The sequence below is a fragment of the Arachis hypogaea genome, chromosome 4 (genome assembly GCF_003086295.3).
Source record: "Arachis hypogaea cultivar Tifrunner chromosome 4, arahy.Tifrunner.gnm2.J5K5, whole genome shotgun sequence".
NCBI lineage: Eukaryota > Viridiplantae > Streptophyta > Magnoliopsida > Fabales > Fabaceae > Arachis > Arachis hypogaea.
In genome coordinates this window covers 128,341,897-128,366,779 of record NC_092039.1, presented here as the reverse complement: position 1 = coordinate 128,366,779, position 24,883 = coordinate 128,341,897, and the positions used below count along the sequence as shown (strand labels likewise).

Here is a 24,883-nt window from a genome sequence, read left to right as displayed (position 1 = left end):
GGAAAAGAAGAAAAACAAATAGAAACCAGAGCCAGGTCGGAACCTGCTCTGATACCAACTTGAAATAAACGAATGGAGTGAGACAAGGATTGTGTTTTGGATGAATTCACTTGAGAGAATCATCTCTCAGTGTCAATATATATATACATAGGTACAGAAATAAAATCCCTTAATACTAGGAGATATGATAGAATCAGATCCCTTAATACTAGGAGATAGAATCAGATCCCTTAATACTAGGAGATCCAATCAGAATCAGATATCTAAAGATGGAAACTATATCAAAACAGATCTAATCTAATATTCAACAGATAATATTAAACAATATTGTGAAGCTAATGGAGTTTTATTGCTTACACTAAAATGAATAGGTCTACTAGATCCTTCGGTAGATTGACAATTGGATTGAGCAGGATATGGTTTGTCCGTTGAACCAGCACAGGCTCAGCATCTTGAACTGACCTGTGGTGGTAATCATTCAAATTTGGCTTGTCAATAGCACAACTAATTTCTGAACTATCCATTTGCCTCTACATTGTTACAATCCAGTTACAGGAATTTTTTATCTTCTTGACTGTTAACAAGAGTTTCTTATTTCTTGCTGCAGGCATGTGTTCTTTATATCCTTCATGTTGGTATAACTGATCAAATGACTGAACCTACACAGAGGAACTTCTTGGTTTTTTTGGGAAAACAGGTGCAATGCATTTAATTAAATCTATAATTTATTTGCCATAAAATTTTCAAGATGTCTATTCCACCCTAGATATCATCGTAAGATGTTTATTGAATTGTTTCGAAACCCGCCCCCTCCCTCCTTCTTTCCACCCTGTTTGCTTGTTATAGCTCCAGTCATCTGAAGCTGGTCCTTACATGAAAGTGGCAGCTTTACGTACACTATCATATACTCTAAAAACACTGGGAGAGGTAAGGCTTAACTGCTTATCTTTCTGTACAGAAAAGAAAGTCAAGTACTGTTAGAAAGGGAAGAAGTATTACTGGGTTTTTTCAATTTGCAGGTTCCACTTGAATTCAAGGCAGTTCTTGACGAATCTGTAGTTTCAGCTGTGTCTCATTCTTCGAAACTAGTGAGCTCATGATCTTCCTATTTTTCAAGAGCCAAAATATTTTCAGCATATATCTCTATGCCTTTTTTTTTAGTTTTATATTTTTTATTCTTTACTTGTTTTGGTTAAACACATCATCTTCATAACCATGGAGTAGGTTGAAAGAGGAAGAAACTGATATGACCTTATGAATAATTTCTTAATGTAGATGTGATTGAAAGGCTGATGGTAAATAATTTCACAATTAGTGGTTTCAACAATCACTTTAAATCATCTCACACAATTAGACATTTGACCTCCATTTGATGTGCAAATCAGAATCTTTTTAACAGAATTTCCCTATCAAACATGTTGAGAGATTTGAAACCTATGCTCCATAAACAGCCATTCTTTTGGTTGCTTTTTGCTTGTTGTATAGAAGATCCCTTATCTTCCACTTCCTTGTACTATTTTCTCTTCTCTTAATGATATTCCTATTTTATAAAAAAAATAAAAAATAAAAAATAAAATAAAAAAATGAAAATAAAAAATTATGTAAAAGCATTTGGGATTTCTGAAATATATGTATTGTTAGGTTCGGATAGAGGCTGCTTTGGCCTTGCGTACCTTGGCTGAAGTTGATCCAACTTGTGTGGGTGGTTTAACTTCATATGGGGTGACTGCTCTTACTGCTTTAAGGGAGAATATATCCTTTGAAAAGGTGAGATTCATGAATTTGATGATAATCTACATTATACTTCATTGTTTATAATAATTAGTATATAGCATCAATTATTATTATTTGATTTACATGAATTGTTTGTACAAACGGTTTACATTAACCTACTCTAGTTGGAAAATGTTGTGGTGTTGTTTTTTGTACTTTGTAGACATGGTTCACAATAAAATACAATAAGGATATTTGTTCTATGTAGCTAACCCCATTTAGTGAGAAAAAAAGGTTTGGTTGTTGTATTATTACTGTTGATAAGAGAAATGTTGATAAAGGTAAAAATGAAGGCAGGTTATTATAAGCTACAGCATTCAAATCTGATATTTTATCCAAAAGATAGAATGTTATTTGCCTATTACTGTAGTTGGTGTGTGGCAATGTAAGAGAGTCACGGTAAATGCAGATTGCTTAGCTATCTGCTTCTACCTCATGTTGACAGTGTACACGATTGTGTAAATAAAATGAATGTAGCAGCTGTTTATTTCCTTGAATCAAGATGGAGTAGTTTGTTATGTTTCCCTTTTAGTGTGTTTTGTTGTATTTCCATTCTCAGTTTCTTATTTTTTTGTTCATTATATTTAAACAAGGATAAGGTTGTATTTCCATTTTCAGTTCCTTATTTTTTTTGTTCAATAAAAGTACATTTTATGAATTGACAATGATGCATTGTGTCCAGGGAAGCAGTTTACAGTTTGATCTAGATTCGTTGCATGGGCAGGCTACTGTGTTGGCAGCTTTAGTGTCTATTTCACCAAAACTCCCTCTTGGTTACCCAGCTAGGTAACATGATCTCCTCCCCCTATCCCCTCCACTGTTTTTATATTATCGTGTTGCGAGGACTTGGATATGGATCTGTCCTTTTGCTTTGTTTAATTTTTGTCCAAAGATTTGAAAGATACACTTTCTAGTGTGCATATGAATAAATAGGTGTCACAGCATACTTTGTACTTTTTGGTATTGGCGATTTGGTATACTCAATATAAATGTTAGTCAACACATTGCTATCGGTTACGTCATTTTAGTTATTCCATGCATTCATAGTAATAGGTATTATGTGTGCATGCACTCTTTTTTCTTTCTCCCCCCCCCCCCCCCCCCCAAATTTCTCTCAAGTTTTTTCTGTTATCAATAAAATTAAAAAGAAAATTTCTTTGTTTCATCAAGCTGGATAACAATAGTAGATTGTCATATTTGAAGTGCTATGCTTGCTTTATTTGCTGCGCTAATAAGTCATTATGTTGCATAAACAGACTTCCTAAATTAGTGCTTGGAGTTTCAAAGGAAATGCTGACCCAACACAGTCACAATCCTGTGGCAGCCATAGTTGAAAAGGAAGCAGGGTGGTTGCTTTTATCATCTCTGTTGGGTTCTTTACCAAAGGAGGTATAAAGTTAGTATTTTTGTTAAAATTGCAAGGAACTTGTGCTCCAAGACTGTCACATTACCTACTGCATGCATGCTTCACACATAATGCATCTTGGGATCAACATGATGTTATGCTATAATTATTTATGAAACTTCTGGTGTATTCACATCCCACCCATTTAGGTAGGGATGAATCCTAACTAAATGAGACAATACAAAGTTATCAATACGCATGCATGTTTTATGCACTTAGGATTTGGTTTGCTATTGTTGATTTCTTTGTGACGATGTTTTATCATCTTTTGTACTAATTTCTTTTTCTATTGAAAACAAAAGAGGTGTGTATTCACCTGTTTTTTCATTATCCATTACTATAGAATTGAAATTATGACGCTAAGCCGTAGACCACGGTTTTCCTTCCCTTGTCCATTTACTGTAGCTGTATATCCTCTTGAAAATTATAATAAGGAACTTCTATGTATATTTCATGTGACGTGTTAATATGAAATTGAAAATTATAGGCAGGATTGTGATCTTAGTTCCCATATGATTTGTTCTAAGCGAAATTCACGTCATGGTATTTGTGCTTGCCCGCAGGAGCTTGAACAGGAGGTCTTTGATATTCTTGCCTTATGGGCTACCCTCTTTACTGGCAATCCAGAAAATGAGCTCAAGGAAACTGAAGATTTAGTGTCAACAATATAGTAAGCACCTATGAAAATACGTATATGGTTTTTGTGGTCAAATTGTTTTAGCATGTCAGATATGACAAGCATTTGAATACATCTATCTAGCAACTTAAGCTTTATGAGAAATGACTAATGTCATTGCTCGCGAAAATTTAATTTTAACACAAGGTAAAGTAGCCCTATGCAGTGTTCGCAAGAGACTGTTCATAACATAAAGTACTCCTCCCTCTCCCTCTCCCCCGCTCCCCCCCCCCACCCCCACCCCAAAGAAAAAAGGAAAAATAAACTACATTATTTTTGTGTTGAGTATTTTGAATTATTTTTCAGTTTCCTTCCCTATGATATGTCCTGACCAAAAATTTATTCTTATTATCACCAGGAAAAATTTGAGGGAATTATTTTTTTCAGAAGTATTTACTATTATTTTTAAGTATCTTGACCAAGACCTTTCTTATCATCTGGACTTTTAAAGTTGAAGTTTTACAGCATTCTTTGTTATTGTCCGCCACTTTTCTCTTGTATTTTGTAGTGTATGGTCTTCTGCTATTCATGCACTCACAGCATTTATAAAGTGCTTTATAGCTCCCGATGTGGTGAATGATGGAGTACTACTTCAGCCAGTTCTTGTATACCTCAGTAGGTATGATAACCTCAAGATTTGATTTCTTCGATGCTACAAATCCATCTTTGTGTCTTTTTATTTATGACTGTAATGTCGTTTGAAATTTGATTGCAATTCCTAATTTATGTTGGAAGCAGTGCGTTATCATACATCTCAGCATTAAGAGCCAAGGGATTGGCACATGTAAAGCCTGCAGTGGACATCTTCATCATCAGAACTTTGATTGCTTACCAAGCTCTTCCTGATCCAGTTTCATTTAAAAATGACCATCCTCAGATTATTCAACAATGTACATTTCCATTCAGGTAGTGTGTAAATTGTATTTGTCTGTTATTTACTATTTTGACTTTGTATTGATCAGCCACTGCTAAAACATAAAAAAGATGTTACACTTTTCTTTTGTCTTGATTTAATTCTCATTCAAGTAATCAAGTTGTTGTATAAATGATGTTTCTGTTTTTTGAGAGAGAATTTGTAAAATGCCATTGCTATGCCTTTCTCTTTCTAGTCATGGTTCTTGATAAGAAAAGAATAAAAACTACAAAGAAAAAGAAGGATAAAGGATCACCCTAAAGAAAGAACAAAACAAATATCCATGGAAAATGAGAAAATTGTGCAACCTAAGCTTCTCAATCCTTCTTCATATATGCTAGAGCTCCTTGTTAAATGCTTCATTCACACCAAATAGATGCCAATGACCAACCTTATCCTGGATAAAGAGGCTTTAAACTAATATTTAAAGAAAATATTCTCTTGGAAGATTTGATGCAGAAGGAAGCTAGAAATATCAAAGATGGATATAATTTTGATGATTTATGAAATGCCTTTGAAGTAGAAATGATTCAAAAGAGTTCTTTTGTTCTTTCTTTCTTTTCTTTTTTTTTTTTGGTGGGGGAGGGGGGTTGGCATTTTACTTCGCTGTTATAACTAATTATTTTCTATATTTCTATTGTGAAAAACTAATTGATAATCACTGATTGATCTGAGTAATTTTTTTGTTGCTTGTTTGAATAAGATATGCCTCAGAATGTGAAGAAAGTTCATGCTTGAGGTTTCTGTTAGACAAGAGAGATTCTTGGTTGGGTCCATGGGTTCCCGGAAGGTCCGTTTCTGTTATCTTATTATGCAGCATAGTATTTGTTTTATTAATTACATGCTGTCATTGATGTCAGATGAAATTACAAAGATTTCTTATTTGCTAAGTTATAAAGTCCATTTTTATCAAGTGAATAACATGATCTGCTGTATATGATTTTGACTTAGTGGTATGGTCTTTTGGATTATTCTCAAATCTTTTTAAGATAGATCAATTTGGTTGGTTGTTCTCTCCCTGTCTCCAATATATTTCTCTCTTCTTTTCCTTTTTTGTTATCTATAATATTTCTCTGTTCATTCTATCATCATAATTAGCTTACTGAGGAGGTTGGCTTGATATGTATTATGGAATACTCCTATTAAATCTAGTCTAGTGATTTGGTGTCATTCGCAAATGTCGCCAATGTGGGAACGTTAAATAATATTCAGATCCCCTTTCATGTTAAAATAATAAAACCATGTACCAAAGAGATATATCCTTAGACTAACTTGCAATATCATGTTTCAAGTGCACCCAGCAAGATGTCACATGAATAGACATAATTTTGACAGAGTCCTGAATTATGGGAACAAAATCTAGCGATGTCGTGAATTGTGTTTGTGGGAACAAAACTAATTGATGTCAGCAATTACAGCAACTCTTCTGTTATTTGTGTATGTCTGCATATTTTGTAAACAAGTGGAGCTCCTTCTCATTTCTCTTAACTTTGGTGGTCCCTCTTTTTCTCGAGTCCCTTTGGTTTCCCTTCTTTGTTTTCCAACTTACTTGCATTACCTATATATTTATTTGAAAAAGGGACTGGTTTGAAGATGAGCTTCGAGCTTTTCAAGGCGGAAAAGATGGCCTTATGCCGTGTGTATGGGAGAATGAAATTTCTAGCTTTCCTCAGGTATTATTTCTTTGGATAATTGTAGTTTAATTAACGCCAAGAAAATAATTTACTTATTTATTATGAACAATAGACTACATTTGTGATGAACAATATCCAACTAGTATTTAGTGTGTGAACTATATATTGGCCTAGCTAATCATTTATCTGTTCAATTTATACAAGACTGGATTTCTTTTTTACTCTGGAATTCCTCTAATGTATTTCTCACATTTCTCTTCTCAACTGAATCTTGTTTCCTTTTATTGGTAAACGTTGTGTTTCTTCTTTTGCTTTCTTCTTATTATTATTTTTTATGGCGATTACTGCATGTGCCCTCCTATAAAATATTATTATCTAGTTAGTGGAACATACCTTGTTATTGCCTGATAAACTTTTGGAAGGTTTTGATATCACAACGAAAGCAGAAAGTAGTCCTTGTGTTACTTTCTTTTTGTGTGTGAAAATCTAAAGAAAAACATTGTTCCAAGTGTTTATATGTTTGAAAATATGTTTTGATTGTTCATCCATCATGAGGACTGCCCTGAGTTGGTTAATTTAAATGCTACTGTGTATAACTTTAAGTCAGCACAACAGTTGGTTATTTAAATGCTACTGTACTATTGCATAGTGTAATTCCAAAAGAAAACATTTAAGAAGACCTCAATCAAATCAACTTGGTTTTTGATAGGGCACAGTGGTGTTGTTTGTGTCAAGTACTGAGATGTGCAGTGAGAATAAACATTTAACAGTTTTATATTTGTCTTTAGTTTTAAAAATATATTTCATTTTATTAATCCAGCTTATTTCTTAATGTCTTTAATGTACCACTTGCTTTATTTTATTCTTTTGTGTGTGATATTTTTGGATGGGGTTTTACTTCACTAACAACTTAATGTGACCTATGAAGCCGGAGACAATAAGCAAGACTTTGGTGAACCAGATGCTTCTTTTTTTTGGGATCACGTTTGCTTGTCAGGTATTATGTCGGTAATGGTATGAATCTCATTGTGTGGATGCAGAATCAAGAGGGTGCTGTTTAGTGAGTCATTTGAATTGTTATGTTTCAGGATAGTGGTGGCATGCTCTCCCTTCTTGGCATCATTGAGCAGTGTCTGAAAGCTGGGAAAAAGCAACACTGGCGTGCAGCTAGTATCACCAATATTTGTGTGGGCTTACTAGCAGGCTTTAAGGTTCTCTTCTTTCTTTTGTTGGTACCCTTCTCTTGTGTGAATCTCTCCAGATATAATGGTTTTGTTATCTTTGTAGGCTTTACATTCTTTTCGACCACAAACAATAGGACAAGAGATTTTGGGTTCGGCGCAATCTATTTTTCAGGTAGGTAATTTTAATTTCATATTATCTGCATTAAATGTTATTATTCTGTGTTATTTGCTCTATATATGTGATGTCCTAATTTTCTTTTTCCGGTTTGAATTTGCATGGAAGAGTATTTTGGCAGAGGGAGACATTTGTGCATCACAGCGTAGAGCATCATCAGAAGGTCTTGGATACTTAGCTCGATTTGGAAATGATATTTTTACTGCAAGAATGGCAAGTTTCTTCAGTTTAATCTGAATTTTATGACTCTTTTTTCTGCTGCATTTGTGGCTTATTACGAAAAGTTTTCCCTCTTTTGTGTGGGGTTGTTCTTCTTTGCTTTTGTACTTTGTGATGCTATGTACTGTGTTCATTTCTGATTATTCTTTTTTCTCCCATAACGGTGATAATCAGGCAAGATCACTACTGGGTGACCTAAATGGAGCAACCGATACCCACTATACTGGATCTATTGCTTTGGCACTTGGCTGCATTCATCGCAGGTCATTTATTAATATGCCAGTTGATAATTTCCTGTGCTTTTTCACTTTGTTCTTAATCTCCCAGGATATATTTCTTTCTTAATCACTGATGGGTATGAATTTGTTTGAACTGTGGCAAGTAGACAACCCATCTTTTTCTCCATATATTTTGCAACATTCTTTATTTTGTATTTCTTGGTTGCAGTGCTGGAGGGATTGCATTGTCAACTTTAGTTCCTGCAACAGTGAGCTCTCTATCATCACTGGCTAAAAGTTCAGTAGCTAACCTTCAGATATGGGCTATGCATGGGCTTCTTTTAACTATTGAAGCTGCTGGTTTATCCTTTGTTTCTCACGTCCAGGTATTCCAATTTCAAATGACAGCTCATTGTGACAAATATATTTGTATTTTATTCCATACATATAACTATTAAGTAATATCTATCTGTCAGGGTAATTACAGCATGAAGAGCTTTTCCCTTGTTGTATTGAGATAACATTTGTTAAGGAATAACTTTAAGTCATCGGAAATGTCACTAATTGGTTCATTTGAGCCATTCCACATTATTTTGTTTAATTATCAAAATAATATCGCTGTCACTCAGCTAATGAATTTTTTTTTGGGTCTCCTCCTGGTAATATGCCTGCTTTTGATAATGTAAATTTGTAATAATCATGTCTTCCATTCCCTCCACATTTGGAAGCTCTTTCATGATACATTAACATAGGAGGTGCCTTGGTGAGAGAGAATTTTGGTGTGTGTAAAATAATCTGAAGTATTTTGGTGTGTGTAAAATGCAAAGCACTACTGTCTTTACTCTATTAGTTAGGTATTACTAGTACGAGCCCAAACTCACTTATACAATAAGAGAATAAGACATATGAGGTAAGACATTTTTGGTGATGTGTCACAAATGACTTCATCTCTAACTCGTCCCTTAATGCAATAGCCATTTGGTTTCAAAACGTAGGGATCCCTTTAACTAGGGTGACATTTTTGTGTGTAATATTCTATTTATTAATGGTGACATGGTTCTCTTTAACTTTCATGCCAGGCAACCCTTTCTCTTGCTATGGACATTCTTTTATCTGATGAGAATGGTTTAGTGGACATTCAGCAAGGTGTTGGCCGCCTTATCAATGCTATAGTTGCTGTTCTTGGTCCTGAGCTTGTCCCTGGAAGCATATTTTTCTCTCGCTCCAAGGTAGATGTTTTTTTAGTTTTGTCCCTGTTTCAAGAAGAAGAAATTCATTAAGAGGAAAGAGAAGATAATAAAAGAAATAATTTGGAACATATGTTGTCTTGCTTAACATAAAGGGAAACATAAATAACGATATGAAAAAAGAAACCTCAGTACTTTTGTTTGGGAAACATGTTTAAATGACTGATAAGCTTTGCACCAAGCAGAAGTTAAACAACTGATGTGTAAATGAAGATGCTAGAGTTTCAAACCCGACCCCCGCCTGCCGCTGGAAAAAATATGCACCCAAGTTTGGCACAGTTTCCCTATTTCCAACAAAATTTTTAGCCTCTTTACTTTGGCCAAATTCATTACCTAATCACAGAAAGTTGTTCAAGTTGCCTAGGGTGTCTGTACAGGAGATTTTGACCAATTATACTCTTATTCTCATTTTCAGGTTTTCAGCCAATTATTATTGTTATTATTGTTATTGTTATTGTTATTGTTATTGTTATTGTTATTGTTATTGTTATTGTTGTTCACAGTGTTTTTCTTTGTCCAGTCTGCCATGGCAGAGATAAGCTGTTGGCAAGAAACTGCAACTATGCTTGAGTATGTTTCTTTATTCCACACATTTTTTTTGTGGTTATCTAGTCTTTGACTAGGGTAGTTATGTTTTAAGTTATAGCAATCCCTTCTTTGATGGTCATCTGAAGTTTTGCTTGCTCAACTACAGGAGTGCACGCTTTACACAACAACTTGTTCTTTTTGCACCCCAAGCTGTTTCTGTGCACTCACATGTGCAGACTCTTCTCTCCACTCTGTCCTCAAGACAGGTTTGTTTCCTGTACAGTTTCCATTTAGATAATGTATTATACACTCTTGTTTTCTGTTTAATCTTTTCTTTGATGCAGCCAAATTTACGGCATCTTGCTGTGTCAACACTAAGGCATTTAGTGGAGAAAGACCCGGTTGGTTCCCTCTTCTTAGTGGTGTTCTCAATATAAAGCATTAGCATATCATATTTTTGTACTGACAGCTAATTTTAATCATTACAGGTTTCCATTATTGTTGAGCAGATTGAAGATAAGTTGTTCTTTATGCTGGACGAGGAAACTGATTCTGAGTATGTAACTTTCTTTCTCTTTACTACCAATTATTTGGGTTGAGGCACCTTTTTCTTTTATTATTTTTATGTGGTTGTCTTGTCTCATTATTTTAATATAAATATGGTTTTTCCACAGAGAGCCAGAATGATGTAAGAAGTAATACAATGGCAGGATATATTTTCCTAGACTATTCATTACAAGACAGTGTCTCTTAAAATCATTTAATTACTTCAGCATTGCTCTGCATCTTTGATGGATCAACCCTTAAAATTCCCATATACTTAGTGTCATAATGTCAAACATTCCTCCAGCTCTGTATCTTTTGTATCTGAGACAGAAAAGTTTTCTTAATCATTTTTTTTTTCCCATTGATTTCTTTTCTTGGGACTAAAAGATTTATTCTTTGAAGAAAATCTTGGTAATCCTTGTTTTGGGATAAGATCTTCTACCTGGCTTTGTTTCAGGTTTTACAATTTTTTAAAAATATTTTTGGGTGTGGGTGGTTTTAAAGGAAAATTCGATAAGACGGTAAACGAGGATGAGAAGATTGGCATGGCCAACCATATTATTATATTAATATAAAAATTGGTCAGTGCCATCTATAGCTATTGGCATTTGGCTTTTTCACTGCTTATTTCTTACTCCTTTAACTTGTGCAGAATCGGTAAGTTAGTGCGGACCACAATTATGAGACTACTCCATGCATCATCTCCTTCATGTCCTTCACATTGGATAGCAGTATGTCGCAAAGTGGTAAGGTTTCTATTTCAAAATGCTGGATTGTCTATATGCTTCTCAGTGTCTGGAAACTAATACAATGTTTACAAGAGATTGTGTTAAACCCATGTGGAAGACACGGATATTTGAAGTTTTCCTGAAAGTTCTTTGAAGTGCAGACCTGCAATGGCAGATGTTGTAAAAAGGTCCAAATGTAATAAAATAGTTGCCTTGTCATTTGTCTTTGACGTATAGGCACAAGCACCTAAGGTTTTTACTTTTTATGGTCATGCTATGGAAGGATTTATTTGGTAGAGATGCATCTCTTTTATCATTTCATTTAGAGTCTGCTTAGGTTTTTCTCTATCCCTAACTATTGGTCTATCTTGCATTTGATCAACCCTCTTGACCGGATGCTCTAATGCTCTTTCTCCTCATGGTTATGAAATTTGGCACGACAATCAGCTATGTTGGGGTACTGAGCCAGTGGTTCAACCAGGTCATTGGTCGAACCACCCAGTTATATTAAAAAATATATAAAATATAACAAGCATGATATATATATAGTTTGAAAAAGTTAAACCCTCATCTCTTGAGTGAGCTTTTGGAGTTAAGTCAGACCCTTTCACTTCTAGTAAATGAGGTTTTGGTTTAAAATGCACATTAGGGAAGTTTTGGGATTGGTTTGGACATTTTTATAGTTCATGGTAAGGTGCACATGGTGTAACATTTAACGGAGGGACAAGTGAAATTAACCCTTATTATTATTATTATTATTTAATGATACTTGACAATGGTTTTTGTGGGATTACTCAGGTCCTTGCTACTTCAATGAGGAGCATTGAAAATAGTAGTACTTCAGCAAGTGATAACATAGATGGTGATACACAGTTGAACCATGGGGATGATGAAGATATGGTTTCTAGCTCCAACAGCAAGCAGAGTTACAATTTTCAAGCTTCCAATGTTGATCCTAATAGAGAGAAGTACCTCAGATACCGGACCAGACTTTTTGCTGCAGAGTATGTTTGTTTTAGCTGTGTAATTTTAGTTTTTATATATATGTTTTAAAAATGCCAACCTATCCTAGATTCAAACCCTATGTTTTCTTGGCTTCTTTCATGTGATTTTAATGCATCTAATGTGAAATATACCTTCATCATTTGGTGAAGAATTAGCATGAGGATGATTTATATGTTGGGGAGCTAGCCAGGAGACCTAGAAAAACTATAGGTGAAACTAATAAAATTTAAAAAATATATACCCTTTAAAAGTTGAATGTAAAAATGGATGTAAGCATCATTTATGGTTGGGCTTTCCTGCTTGATTCATGTAGCCTAGCAAGGCGTAGCTGTTGATGATTATATTATTTGTTGTTATTTGAGTAATTAATTTTCTTGCAGATGCTTGAGCCATCTTCCAGAAGCTGTAGGAAGAAATCCTGCACATTTTGACCTGATTTTGGCAAGGCAAGAACATGGAAAAGGGCCGGACACTGGTGATTGGCTAGTACTTCATTTGCAAGAGTTGATATCACTTGCTTATCAGGTGCTGCTTACATACTAGAATATACTAGCATAAATGTTTTACCTATTGCACTTTGATTGGTATTGAAGACAACAATAATTTATTAACTGGTCGCCTCTATTAACTGGTCGCCTCTCATATTTTCTCTTACCAGATAAGCACAATTCAATTTGAGAACATGCAGCCGGTTGGCGTTAGTCTTCTTGGCACCATTGTGGACAAGGTAGTTTGTTCTCTATGAAATACGATGGTTGTGCGAATGTTGTGGCTTTTCTCACCTTTTGTTCTCTTCCTTTGTGAGGTTGCTCAAATGCTGAAAATTTTATTTCTTTGAGATAAGTCTTTTAAGCTGATCAGAAGTTTTTCCTTCTCCATATTTTTCCCCTCATATAAGATCATCTTGTTATTAATCCCTGGGGCTATGGCATAATTGAAGGAGCGGGATTATGGTGGTCTGCTGGCTATACTTCTCTTTGTCGTACTCGACTTTATGGCTTGAGCCAAATGCTTTTTATTCTCTTCTCAATCTTAATTTCTTCACTGTATTAATGGAATAGTATTTCTCCTTTTGACACTAATACATCTTTGTAAGTAAATGCTATTTTTGATCTAGTGTCAAGAGCTAAACCATTTTATTGTATCAATTATCTGGTTTTCATGTTGGGAAATCCTAATCAGTCTTTGATGTTTGCTTAATCTCATGCTTTCTCTATGGTTGATGGAATTTCTTCTTGATGAATTTATTTTTATGTGAATTTGGACCAACAGTTTGAAAAAGTAGCTGACCCCGAGCTTCCTGGGCATTTTCTACTGGAACAGTTTCAGGTATTTAGCAAGATATGTGGCAAATCACAATCATAATTCCTTCTGCCTACTTATGATTGCTGAAAGGTCCCATAAAACTAATGCTTCATTTATATGGTTATGTCAAGTTTGAGTTTGTTGAATTGCTTGGAATAACCAAAACTGTTCTAAATACAGGCCCAACTAGTATCTGCAGTTCGTACAACCTTGGACACATCTGCTAGTCCTAGTTTACTTGAGGCAGGCTTGCATTTGGCAACCAAGGTTTGGTTTATTTGCAAATTTGGAAATCCCTCAAACTTGTTTCTGCATAGCCAATTGTGGGCCTTGGGCTCCGTAAACATGTATCTAATATTTCTTTGGAAGTTAGAAATATATTTGCAAGGTTTCCCACAATATGCAATTTAACACAATACTATGTGAAAATTTCAGATACTCACAAGTGGAATTATCAGTGGGGATCAAGCGGTGGTCAAGCGTATATTCTCATTAATCTCACGTCCATTGAATGATTTTCAGGACATTTATTATCCTTCGTTTGCAGAATGGGTCACAAGCAAGGCATGCTTACTTTATTTTTGTGTGTTATCAATGTCTCGAATATGTTTATATCAGCTCATTTGTCGTCGTATTAATTTTATTGTAGATCAAGATAAGACTTCTGGCTGCTCATGCTTCTCTTAAATGTTATATTTATGCATCCATGAGAAAGCACCAAAATGGAGCTCCAGATGATTACCTGGCATTATTACCATTGTTCCAAAAGAGCTCAAGTATTCTGGGAAAGTATTGGATCCGTACATTGAAGGATTATAGTTATATATGCTTGTACTTGATCCCAAAGAAGGAGGTAAGCCGGGACTTGAACTCTTTATACTTCAGTGCCTCAGAGGGTACTTCTTTATTGAAAGACAAACGTGGATCAATATGAAACTAGTTATATGTTCATGGTTGTCTTCTCATTCTACTTGCACTTTCTTGCAGTGGAATTTGTTCCTTGATGGGATCCAATCACGTATTGTTTCTTCAAAGTTGCGCCCATGCTTAGATGAATCTTGGCCTGTAATTTTGCAAGCACTTGCATTTGATGCAGTTCCTGTGAATCCTGAAGGCAGAAATGATTCCACCAAAGCCTCAGTCGAAAACACCCAAAAAAATAGTGTCTCTACAAGTCAACATAGCATGGTTGAGTTGAAGAGTGAAGACTTCAAATTCCTGTGGGGCTTTTCCCTCCTTGGTCTGTTTCAGTCACAACATCCTATCTTTTGCAGGCCAATTTTACAGCTGGCGTTCAGTGATGCTAAGCATGGAGGAAACTCGCCAAATAATGAAGTCAACACCTCGGGCTTGAAATTATATGAAATTGTACTACCTATGTTTCAACTTCTTTCTAGTGAAAGATTTTTTGGCGCGGGATTACTTAGCATGGGTATTTGCAAAGAACTGCTACAGGTGGGTTTGTTTCTTATGAGATTCTTTGACATTCACAAGACTAAATAATTCTTATGCTGAATGATCATGAGCAATACTCATGGAATTCTTAATAATTCATATGCTGAATGGTCATGAGTAATACTCATGGAATTCTTATATTTGGTGGATGCAGATTCTTTCATATTCCACGTACATGGATAATTCTTGGAATAGTCTTGCAATATCCATTTTATCACAGGTAGGCATTAGATAAATTGCTATCTGAACTGATTTTTTGTGTGTATTATATTTTACGTTTTTTGGTTAAATTTATGATTACACTTAAAGCACTTTATTCCTGATGAAGCTTGACTTGTGCCTGTATGACATTTTCATCTAGTCTGGCGTTTGGTGCTTTGGCCAGTATTTGTGACTAACGAATTTCGTTTCTTTTGTTTTCTCTACAGGTTGCACAGAATTGCCCACAAGAAATATTCAATAGTGAAAATTTGGATTTGATAATAACAGAACTTTGTTTAGATTACCTTTTTAAAGTGTTCCGGAGGTAATTATCTTTCTGTGATTGGTAATTTAATATGAAGTTTCAACTCCCAGATAGATGACATGCATCGAATATATATAATCTGTTAAAATGGTTTCTGTGCTTTGTTGTCCAGCAGTGAGAGAATTTCAGTGCCGCGTCCCAAATGTGATGTAAATGTGATACATACACTATGTAGCACAACAAGGGAAGTTATTAAACGCATTGAGACAAAGGTGTGTCTGCTGTGTACGAACTGGTGCTCTTATTATTATCTGAAATTATGAGCCAATATCTTGTATCAGTATTATTATTATTATTTTTTTAATTATTCTTCATTGAAGGCTTTGGGCAATTTGCTTTTATCTTAAATTCAACTCTTTGTGAACTGATTCTGAAAAGTGAGCTTCATTGCTGATCTAATACGTTGACTACTTCAGACACACAAACACGCAAAATCTGTGGTTCTGGCATTAGTGTTAATGGGCTACGAGTGCATTAGGGAGGCTTCAACTGAAGTTTGCTTATCAGAAGCAATTGACATGGTCAACTGTTCAAGTTCTTTATTAAAGAAAATCATTAATGGTAAGCCTTTATAGTTGAAAGTAGCTAATCCATAGTAATCTATGGTCCGTTGTAAATAGCTACTTTGAATATTTATATTGACCTTTATTTATTTCTTTCTTGTTTCTGCTTGTTTGTATTCCTGTAGTTTTGGTATAATAGGTATTTTTGTGGGTATATGAACCATTTTACTTCTGCAGATTTGAGATTCTTTAATTGTCGCTCAATATCAAGCTCCCATAGTAGTGAATCAACTATAATTCATTCAATAGTCAACTTATGCTTTTTCCCTCAATTTGTTTATAGATGAGGCTCACCTTGATGATGGCGCTCTGCAACTAAGAGAACTGTTTGGAACTTGTCTGAGTGTGGTTGCTGCTATGACTAAGGATTGCATTGAGGGATTCCATTTGCAGGAGATTAAGGGTTCCAACTTGCGCAAATTAATACAAATGAAGCTTGTGTTTTCTCTTGAACAAAGTATATCGATCGCCAAATTGGCTCTTGAACTAAAATGTGTTGCTGATGGTGAAACAAGTAACTCTTTATGTGCTAATGCCCTCAGATATTGCATACGATGTATCCAAACCGTACTTAATGATTCAAATTTACAGGTAAGTGTTATGTAAAAAATTGCGTAGCATGGCTGTTACCTGGAAAGAAACCCAAATGACAAAAGTTTGTTCTCGACAGGTTCAAGTATTAGGTTTGCAATTTCTTAAAGCCAGGGTTCAAAGAGATGCTAATACAGAAGATAAGTCTTTCATAATGTTTCTTGTTGGGGAGCTAATAACCGATATATTCACTTTGATCCAAAAAACATTCAAGGTATAAGAAGCATTTGCATCTGTGGTGCCATTGGTAACACCTAATATTATGTTAGTTTCTTAGTAGATTGTTTCAATTCAATCTAGCTAAAAGATTTTATGATTTCATTGGCAGAATCCCATAACAAGAGAATCCGTAACCATAGTTAGCGAATGCTTGAGTCTAATGGTGCTATTACAAACCCTGTCGAAAGGTGATGATTGCCAGCGAAGTTTTATGAACATTCTTTTGGAGGCCATTGTCATAATTTTCTTGTCTACGGAAGATGGATCCTCTAAGGTAATATAAACTGAGATTATTGCCAGCTTAGCACTCTTTTTCTTATTATTAATATCTTAAAAAAATTGTTCTTTTGATCGTGCAAATAAACGACAGGAAGTCAGTGATTTAAGAAACACGGCCATTAAGCTTGTTTCTCGCCTTGCTCAAATTCCTTCATCAGCAATTCATTTCAAGGATGTTTTGCTATCAATGCCTCCTCTGCATCGCGAACAACTCCAGGTACTTTATGCTACCAACGTGCATGTTTTGTGAATTTATTTAGCAATCCTTTAATATTTTTCTACAATCACTGGTTGATCACCTCAACCAAGATAGAAATTATATTTTTGCAAATGGCAAATTCCATTTTCCTGTCAACAGAAATAATAAGCTTTTTTTTTTTTTTAAATTTCTGACGTAATCTCCTGTTGCTTACTGCTGTTATTTCACTACCTGCAGGGGGTAATCCGAGCTTCTGTAGTAACACATGATAAAAATCCAATGGAACTAAAAGTACCAGTTTTGGACATTAAAATCCCAAAGCCATCAACAGAAAGTGAAGATAAGCATTCTGCACCACCGGCTGCTATCGCGGCTCATGTAGATGAAAATGATGAGGAAGATGATGAATTTGGTGAAGATGATTGGGATGCCTTTCAGTCTTTTCCTGTGTCTAAAAATGAGGATGGAGATGAACCAGAAACAGAGGACGCTGCTGAAGGAAAAGATCCTTGCCTGGTTGAAAGCTCATCAGAACCGAAAACAGAGGATGCTGCTGAAGGCAAAGATCCTAGCCTGGTTGAAAGCTCATCAGAACCGAAAACAGAGGATGCTGCTGAAGGCAAAGATCTCAGCCTGGTTGAAAGCTCATCAGATATGGAACGTTCCACCAGAGTTGATGAGTTTCAAGAACGTTCCATCAATGGTGAAAATGACCTCAATGGCGTTGATTGTCTAAAGACTGATGAACAGACACGTGATCAAACTAATTCCGATGCTGAGAAGTCAGGTAATGATGTGCATCCAGAGATGGAGAAAGAACTGCAACATACTCAAACAAGTCTTGACACTAACAAGGTAAATAGTAACGAGCATCAAGAGATGGAAGAAGAACTGCATAGTAACGAGCATCAAGAGATGAAAGAAGAACTGCATAGTTCTGAGCTTCAGGAAGAGGCAACATCAACCCCAGGAAATGAGCAAGGTTCTTCTTATCATAGAACTGAGGCAGAAGCTGAAGGATCGACCAAAGGGGACTTATCATCAGATAATTTGCAAAGAAAGCCTTCACCTGAACCATTTGTCTCACACTCTCCGCCACTTGGACAGGGTTATTGCGAATCAGAAGATGCTAAAGACGGTGTAAATGAACAGAACTCAGATCCGCAGCCAGGAATGTCCCAAGGTGCAATAGAAAGTGAAAAAAGTAGTGATAAGTTAGAACCAGCTGGTGACCACCGTGATGAGTGAGGCGTTGTCAATGGAAGGCCATGACACGACCGCACGAGATTATAATATTTATGAATCCCACGATCCCACATCTGCATGAAAATCGCGATTAAAAAGATGCATGTATAATTTACTTGTACCATTTTTTGCGCTCCAACTAATTGTATTTTTGTTGCACATATTTTATTCTCTAGCTCTGTTGTTAATCTGTATTATTATTCTGTTATTATTTGAGAAGCTTTTATTCATTTAGTTTTTTTTTGGGTGACTTTATTCATTTAGTTTTTCTATGAAGTTTAATATTTTTTAGTGAGAATATTTAGACACACAGATTTTCTTAAAATATGGGTTGAGGGTTAGGTGTCAGTGGTGTAACTTCAGAAACATCTATGTAAATGTATTTTAGTTTTTACTTTTGAAACTTTTATTTATTTAGTTATATATGTTCTTTTGGTTTTTTTACTTAATAAAATAAAGAGAAATTTAAACTATGAATTTCCTATATGAAATTTTAACACATGAATCTCTTATTTTTATATTTATATAAATAAAAATGCTATTTGTATATCAAAATTAGTCACTAAAATTAACCTTTAATATATTTGTGTATAAATACATGTATGATTTAATTTATTTTTAATATATATTCGTATTTTAATATGTATTTTATATTAGTAGCTGATTTTAGTAGCTGATTTTAATATGTACATAATATAGTCGTTATATAAATTGTCCCAGTCTATTAAGTACGTTTGGAAATTTTTTCACAAAATAACAAATTGTATTTTTTTAATCAAAGATAGGGAGATTCAAATTCGCAACTTCTTAAATGAATATGTAGAGATTATGCCATTTGAACTATAACTCATTAGTTAACATAAATCATTTCAGAGTAAGAGAGTAGTGTTTTTTTATCTAAAAATATGTCTGGGTAGGATCATTTATGCGTAAATGGATAATTTATGTGTGAAAGAATAAACACAGATATTTAAAATGATTTATAATGAGAATAGGTTTGTAAATTATAATTTACTAAAAAAAAAATCATTAATAATTTTTTATTTATTTAAAAGAAAAGTGTGAATAAAGAGCGGAGCATTCGAGTTTCACTTTTTTATTTTTGGGTACTCCGATTTTTAGGAAATGGAAAGGAATACAAAAATCGAATTCTGAGAGTATAACTTTAAAAATACCAAAAATGTTATGAAAAAAATTAGCCTTGGAGTTTCGTGTGTGTTGAGAGTTGGGACTTGGGACTCGAGAGAGGTGAATGCTGCGGCTGACGGCTGATAACTTAGCAAGTTAGCATAACCGGGTGCATCTGAGCTGAGCTGAGCAGAGCAAGTCGTGGTTGGGTGGTGCTGCTGCTGTTTTGGAGAGCGTAGACAGTCCAATCCAATGGAAGAGCAGCACCGCAAGAATCTTCTGGTTCTCTATGCCTCACAGACTGGCAACGCTTTGGACGCTGCTGAACGCATTGCTCGCGAAGCTGAACGAAGATCATGCCCCCTTACTCTCCTCTCTCTTGATCAATATCAACCTGTATCTACTTATCTCCCTCTTCACTTCCCATCTTTTTTTATATTTTTCCCAGTAACAAACAAAATTGAACTTTATTTGGTGAATTCTAATCCTCTGCCATCGTGTGCTGTTGTGTTGTCTTTTCTTATGGTTTGAATTGAGTGCAATGTTGTTTTTTGTTGTATACAGAGTATGTTGCCGCATGAGGAGGCTGTGATTTTTGTGGTTTCTACCACAGGCCAGGGTGATACTCCTGACTCCATGAAGGTGGGATTCAGAGGCTCTTTTTTAGTATATTCTTCGTTCTCTCTTTTTCCTTCATTCTTTTTCTGATTCTTCTTTTGCATATTTAGGTCTTTTGGAAGTATCTTCTTCAGAGAAGCCTAAGCCAGCATTGGCTGAAAGGGACTCTTTATGCTGTTTTCGGTTTGGGCGATTCTAGTTATCAGAAGTATAACGTAATCATTTTTATTTGCTTATCCAAAGGAAATAATTATTTTTTCATGGTTCTGTGTTTACTGGAACTTAAATGCTGCATCACTTGTTGCCTACTTACTTATTAAGTTCATTACCTTCTGCTAAATCATGGAGGGAAAATAAAAAGATGTGGATTTGAGAATGGTGATATTGGGAATATTTTCTCTAGTTCGATGTTTTGAACAAAGACTTAAGTGAGAACCATTGCAGTTTGTTGCAAAGAAGCTGGACAAAAGATTAATGGACCTTGGAGGAACAGCTATCATAGAAAGAGGCTTGGGGGATGATCAGCACCCTTCAGGGTATGATTGTGGATTCTGCTTTTTGTAAATAAAATTCTGCTCGATTTGGTTAACAGGAGTATTAAAAAGTTTGATTGGATTGGATAATTGATTATAGAAAATGGTTCTGTTCTGCTCCTGTATTGTAAATGCTTCTTTGATTAGAAAATTTAGAAACAGCGGATTGCCCCAAAATTTTCTATAGTGAAAACTCAATTTCAAGAAATTGTTCTACAGTACAACACACCAAAGTTCACCAAGGACTAATATATTCTTTTCATGCCAGAAACAGGGTTTTTTTAATTGAAGGCATTATTTGAACTCTACCTTTTAAAATTTCTTCATTAAAGTTTGTTAACTGTGGATGCCCCTCACTTATAAATAGTCTAGAGACTTATCCTTGAGAGACATGAGGCTTGTAATATCAACTACCAGCTATGGATAATATAATGTACTCAGTCTCATGTTTTGAAATTGATTTTATTTTTAATTGAATTCATCTATTCTTAAATCAAAAATTAATTTTTCATTCTTCAGATATTGTTACATAATTTTTCTGTTTTGAATGACTAAATTGCATAACTGTTTGTAGCTACGAGGGTTCTCTGGATCCTTGGATGTCTTCTCTGTGGGGAATGTTGAATATCATTAAACCAGAATTCTTCCCAAATGGTCCTGATGTTGTGATTCAGGACAAAGTATTGATTGATCAACCCAAAGTCCAAATCACATATCACAATATTGAAAATGTTGATTCAAGTTTTTCTACTGCATCAGGTATCCCAAACTGATTAAGATCTTGGTTGACCTGCAATGTTCCCTTAGCAATTGTTATGTGATCCCAATTAATTGGTCTTTAATCTGTAAAGAGCATCTTGGTTCTTGTCATACTTGGGCATCATCTTAAATACTACTATTATGATGATATAAAGCATGGTTCATTGTTGAGCTGCACCTTTAACAGTTTATGTTTCGCTTTTTTATTCCTGTTGTTTGTGTTATATTGATTAGATTAACATGTGACTTTCAGATTTAACTAATCTTGATATTCAAATTGGGAGTGCACGTTCAATGCATCCTGGAAAATTATCTTCTGACAAATGTAGGCCCGACTGCTTTCTCAAGATGGTATTTGTTAAGACACTTTATTATTGCATAGTTGTGTAGAGGTTTACATCCATCAAGATGGGGACTTCTATAAACTCAGACACAAAACTATATATGTATTCAATATATGTTGCTTGCTTCAAGTTATTTGATTCTGTTTGTGCAGGTAAGGAATCTCCCTTTGACCAGGCCAAATGGTGGAAAAGATGTCCGCCATTTTGAATTTGAATTTGTTTCAAATGTAGGTCATCCTGTGTCTTTTTAATATATAGACTATAACTTTATTACTTATCGAATTACTTTTGGTATGATATTGCAACATATTAAGAATAGATCATGATGTTTCAAACTTTTTTTCACCTGATGAGGTAAAATAGCTTCTAGGTTATTCATCTTCCTCATTTGAATTAAAAGACGCGTCTTGATTTCTTCAGGCCATTGAATATGATACTGGGGATGTCCTTGAAATTCTCCCTGGTCAGGAGTCAGCTTCAGTTGATGCTTTCATACGACGTTGTAACTTGGATCCTGATTCATTCATCACAGTGAGTCTTTTTAATATGAATTATGTTGTATTCTGTAGGATGAGGTTCTTCTACCTTTCTCGGCATGGATTGAGTTTATACTATGCTTCCTACCTTCCTATATATGTGTGGCGCACATGTGCCTGAACTTTGCTACCAATCCCCTAAATTTCAGGTTAATCCAAGACAAATGGATGGTATTACCGATAGTAACTCTAGAGTCCCTGTAAAATTAAGAACTTTTGTGGAGTTCACGATGGATATAGCTTCAGCTTCCCCTCGACGGTATTTCTTTGAGGCAAGATGCATTATGTTTTGCCTGTTCTTTTATTATGTAACTTCACGGAGAAATATTACCTAATTGAATCAAATGTTCCCCTGTATTTCTTTTATGTTCTTCAGATTTTGAAGTTTTCACCTTGGATGAAGCAATTGAATAAGTTAATAAAATGATCTTGGTGATGAACACTCTGGTGTTTAATCTTAGCGTTGTTTAAAATTTCAATTACTCTGTTATTCATAATGGATTGAGAGTCTTATGTAAACGTCTTCTTATGTGCCTGTAATTTCCTTGATTAAAATCTAACTTGAATAATTTGATATTGCAGGTTATGAGTTTTTTTGCAACAGCTGAACATGAGAGGGAAAGACTCCAGTATTTTGCTTCACCTGAAGGAAGAGATGACCTGTATCAATACAACCAGAAGGAAAGGAGAACAGTTCTTGAGGTAAGGTCAATTAGTGGTGCGTCAGACATTATTTTTCCATGTGTCACATAGTTTTTCTATGCATTGAATTCTACATACAGCTTAATATGCACTTATTTTTCTTCTTCCTGATGTGTTTTAGCAGTATGGTATGTGCTGTGCAATTAAGTAGCGAATGATTATGAATTGAAGAATAAATTGAACAAAAGTGGAAAGGAGGAGGATAAGATAGCCTCTTTAAACAAATGATAGCTTTCTTATTTGGCTTTCAGTTATGATTTGTTTACTCGTTGATTATATGCATTTCCTGAGTCCAACTTAACATATATGCCTGTTCTTTTTCTCTGCACCAAGGTATTAGAGGATTTTTCTTCTGTACAAATGCCATTTGAGTGGTTAGTGCAATTGGTTCCTCCATTGAAAAGAAGAGCATTCTCCATATCTTCTTCTCACTTAGCACACCCGAATCAAGTACACTTGACTGTGGATGTGGTATCATGGACAACACCTTACAAGAGGAAGAAAAAAGGGCTATGCTCCTCATGGCTAGCTGCATTAGATCCTCAAGATGGTATAAGCCACTTCTCTCTATTTATTTTAGTGAAATAACCATCTCTTCACCTGTTGGCGTGCCTAATTATTTTTTTGTTATAAGCAGTCATATATATTCCATCCTGGATCCATAAAGGTGGTCTTCCTACACCGCCGCCATCACTTCCCCTCGTACTAGTTGGACCTGGGACAGGATGTGCACCTTTTCGCGGGTTTGTCGAGGAAAGAGCCTTGCAAAGTGAAACTAACTCAGTTGCTCCAATTATTTTCTTCTTTGGCTGTCGAAATGAAGACATTGACTTTTTGTACCGAGACTTTTGGTTAACTCATTCACAGAACAATGGGGTACTTTCGGAAGCAAAGGGTGGAGGATTCTATGTTGCTTTCTCAAGAGACCAGCCGCAAAAGGTTTATGTTCAGCACAAGATGAGGGAACAAAGCCAGAGGATATGGAACCTGTTAGCCCAGGGTGCGGCTATTTACATAGCCGGTTCTTCTACCAAAATGCCTGCAGATGTAACGTCAGCTTTTGAGGACATTGTATCTAAAGAAAATGAGGTTTCAAGGGAAGATGCAGCTAGGTGGATTAGGTCACTAGAAAAGCATGGTAGATTTCACGTTGAGGCATGGTCTTAAAAAAAGCCTTAAGAGTCTTAGACGAAGTTTAAGGGATATCAAGAATATACCAAGTTTCTGTTCATGAGGGGCTCACTTGCTGGTTTAGTTGATATTGACTTATTGATTCATAATTAAAATTGGAACTTTCGTTTTATGGTCTTTGACAGTTTTAGGCTACATAGAGAAATTGGGTGTTCATGTTATTTCCAATTTAGGAGATATTATCCTCCATTCAAAGCAATTATAATATAATTTTATTAAATTAGAAGTGACATTATCAACCCTAGAAGTGATGTAGATAATGTTGTTTGTATTATTTTTGGTTGTTATGTTGTTTGTATTATTTAAAGAAGCTATTATATGCGTTTGACAAATGTTTGCAAGGAGGAAAAAGAAAAGGGTAAAAAAAAGGGAGAGTGACTTAGATAAAAATTCTTAATTTTGATATATGGTTTATGTGGAGAATTTTTTATATTGCAAT

The 24,883-nt window shown here is 35.1% G+C and overlaps 2 protein-coding genes across 5 annotated transcripts in view; both read left to right on the top strand.

Annotated features, from left to right (window-relative positions):
• The window catches only part of LOC112744982 (protein SWEETIE-like), a 28,341-nt gene extending 9,478 nt beyond the window's left edge, over positions 1 to 18,863 (top strand). For 2 of the 4 annotated variants that reach the window (XM_072234251.1, XM_072234253.1), the window contains exons 9-48: positions 608 to 697; positions 847 to 927; positions 1,020 to 1,088; positions 1,642 to 1,767; positions 2,456 to 2,559; positions 3,030 to 3,162; positions 3,742 to 3,848; positions 4,363 to 4,473; positions 4,593 to 4,760; positions 5,471 to 5,557; positions 6,347 to 6,440; positions 7,330 to 7,398; positions 7,490 to 7,612; positions 7,689 to 7,757; positions 7,869 to 7,973; positions 8,154 to 8,242; positions 8,427 to 8,583; positions 9,277 to 9,426; positions 9,965 to 10,014; positions 10,139 to 10,238; positions 10,317 to 10,373; positions 10,461 to 10,528; positions 11,171 to 11,264; positions 12,045 to 12,250; positions 12,632 to 12,776; positions 12,910 to 12,978; positions 13,524 to 13,580; positions 13,737 to 13,823; positions 13,992 to 14,120; positions 14,206 to 14,409; positions 14,544 to 15,011; positions 15,166 to 15,231; positions 15,440 to 15,537; positions 15,653 to 15,749; positions 15,954 to 16,098; positions 16,384 to 16,691; positions 16,771 to 16,905; positions 17,020 to 17,184; positions 17,281 to 17,406; positions 17,626 to 18,863. In XM_072234251.1, coding sequence (XP_072090352.1) covers positions 608 to 697; positions 847 to 927; positions 1,020 to 1,088; positions 1,642 to 1,767; positions 2,456 to 2,559; positions 3,030 to 3,162; positions 3,742 to 3,848; positions 4,363 to 4,473; positions 4,593 to 4,760; positions 5,471 to 5,557; positions 6,347 to 6,440; positions 7,330 to 7,398; positions 7,490 to 7,612; positions 7,689 to 7,757; positions 7,869 to 7,973; positions 8,154 to 8,242; positions 8,427 to 8,583; positions 9,277 to 9,426; positions 9,965 to 10,014; positions 10,139 to 10,238; positions 10,317 to 10,373; positions 10,461 to 10,528; positions 11,171 to 11,264; positions 12,045 to 12,250; positions 12,632 to 12,776; positions 12,910 to 12,978; positions 13,524 to 13,580; positions 13,737 to 13,823; positions 13,992 to 14,120; positions 14,206 to 14,409; positions 14,544 to 15,011; positions 15,166 to 15,231; positions 15,440 to 15,537; positions 15,653 to 15,749; positions 15,954 to 16,098; positions 16,384 to 16,691; positions 16,771 to 16,905; positions 17,020 to 17,184; positions 17,281 to 17,406; positions 17,626 to 18,636 — 5,817 coding nt within the window. In that variant the 3' untranslated portion in view covers positions 18,637 to 18,863. Of the gene's footprint in view, positions 1 to 607; positions 698 to 846; positions 928 to 1,019; positions 1,089 to 1,641; positions 1,768 to 2,455; positions 2,560 to 3,029; positions 3,163 to 3,741; positions 3,849 to 4,362; positions 4,474 to 4,592; positions 4,761 to 5,470; positions 5,558 to 6,346; positions 6,441 to 7,329; positions 7,399 to 7,489; positions 7,613 to 7,688; positions 7,758 to 7,868; positions 7,974 to 8,153; positions 8,243 to 8,426; positions 8,584 to 9,276; positions 9,427 to 9,964; positions 10,015 to 10,138; positions 10,239 to 10,316; positions 10,374 to 10,460; positions 10,529 to 11,170; positions 11,265 to 12,044; positions 12,251 to 12,631; positions 12,777 to 12,909; positions 12,979 to 13,523; positions 13,581 to 13,736; positions 13,824 to 13,991; positions 14,121 to 14,205; positions 14,410 to 14,543; positions 15,012 to 15,165; positions 15,232 to 15,439; positions 15,538 to 15,649; positions 15,750 to 15,953; positions 16,099 to 16,383; positions 16,692 to 16,770; positions 16,906 to 17,019; positions 17,185 to 17,280; positions 17,407 to 17,625 lie in introns of all 4 variants that reach the window. The other 2 variants (XM_072234250.1, XM_072234252.1) reach the window with 1 other exon arrangement.
• Positions 18,864 to 19,646: 783 nt separating this feature from the next.
• LOC112744981 (NADPH-dependent diflavin oxidoreductase 1-like) lies at positions 19,647 to 24,776 on the top strand. Its single transcript, XM_072234248.1, has 12 exons — positions 19,647 to 20,157; positions 20,326 to 20,403; positions 20,490 to 20,594; positions 20,824 to 20,915; positions 21,487 to 21,671; positions 21,925 to 22,022; positions 22,168 to 22,242; positions 22,436 to 22,546; positions 22,701 to 22,823; positions 23,134 to 23,253; positions 23,587 to 23,803; positions 23,891 to 24,776. The coding sequence occupies exons 1-12, from the start codon at positions 20,014 to 20,016 to the stop codon at positions 24,418 to 24,420; spliced, it is 1,878 nt and encodes a 625-aa protein (XP_072090349.1). The 5' UTR covers positions 19,647 to 20,013; the 3' UTR covers positions 24,421 to 24,776.
• Positions 24,777 to 24,883: the final 107 nt, after the last annotated feature.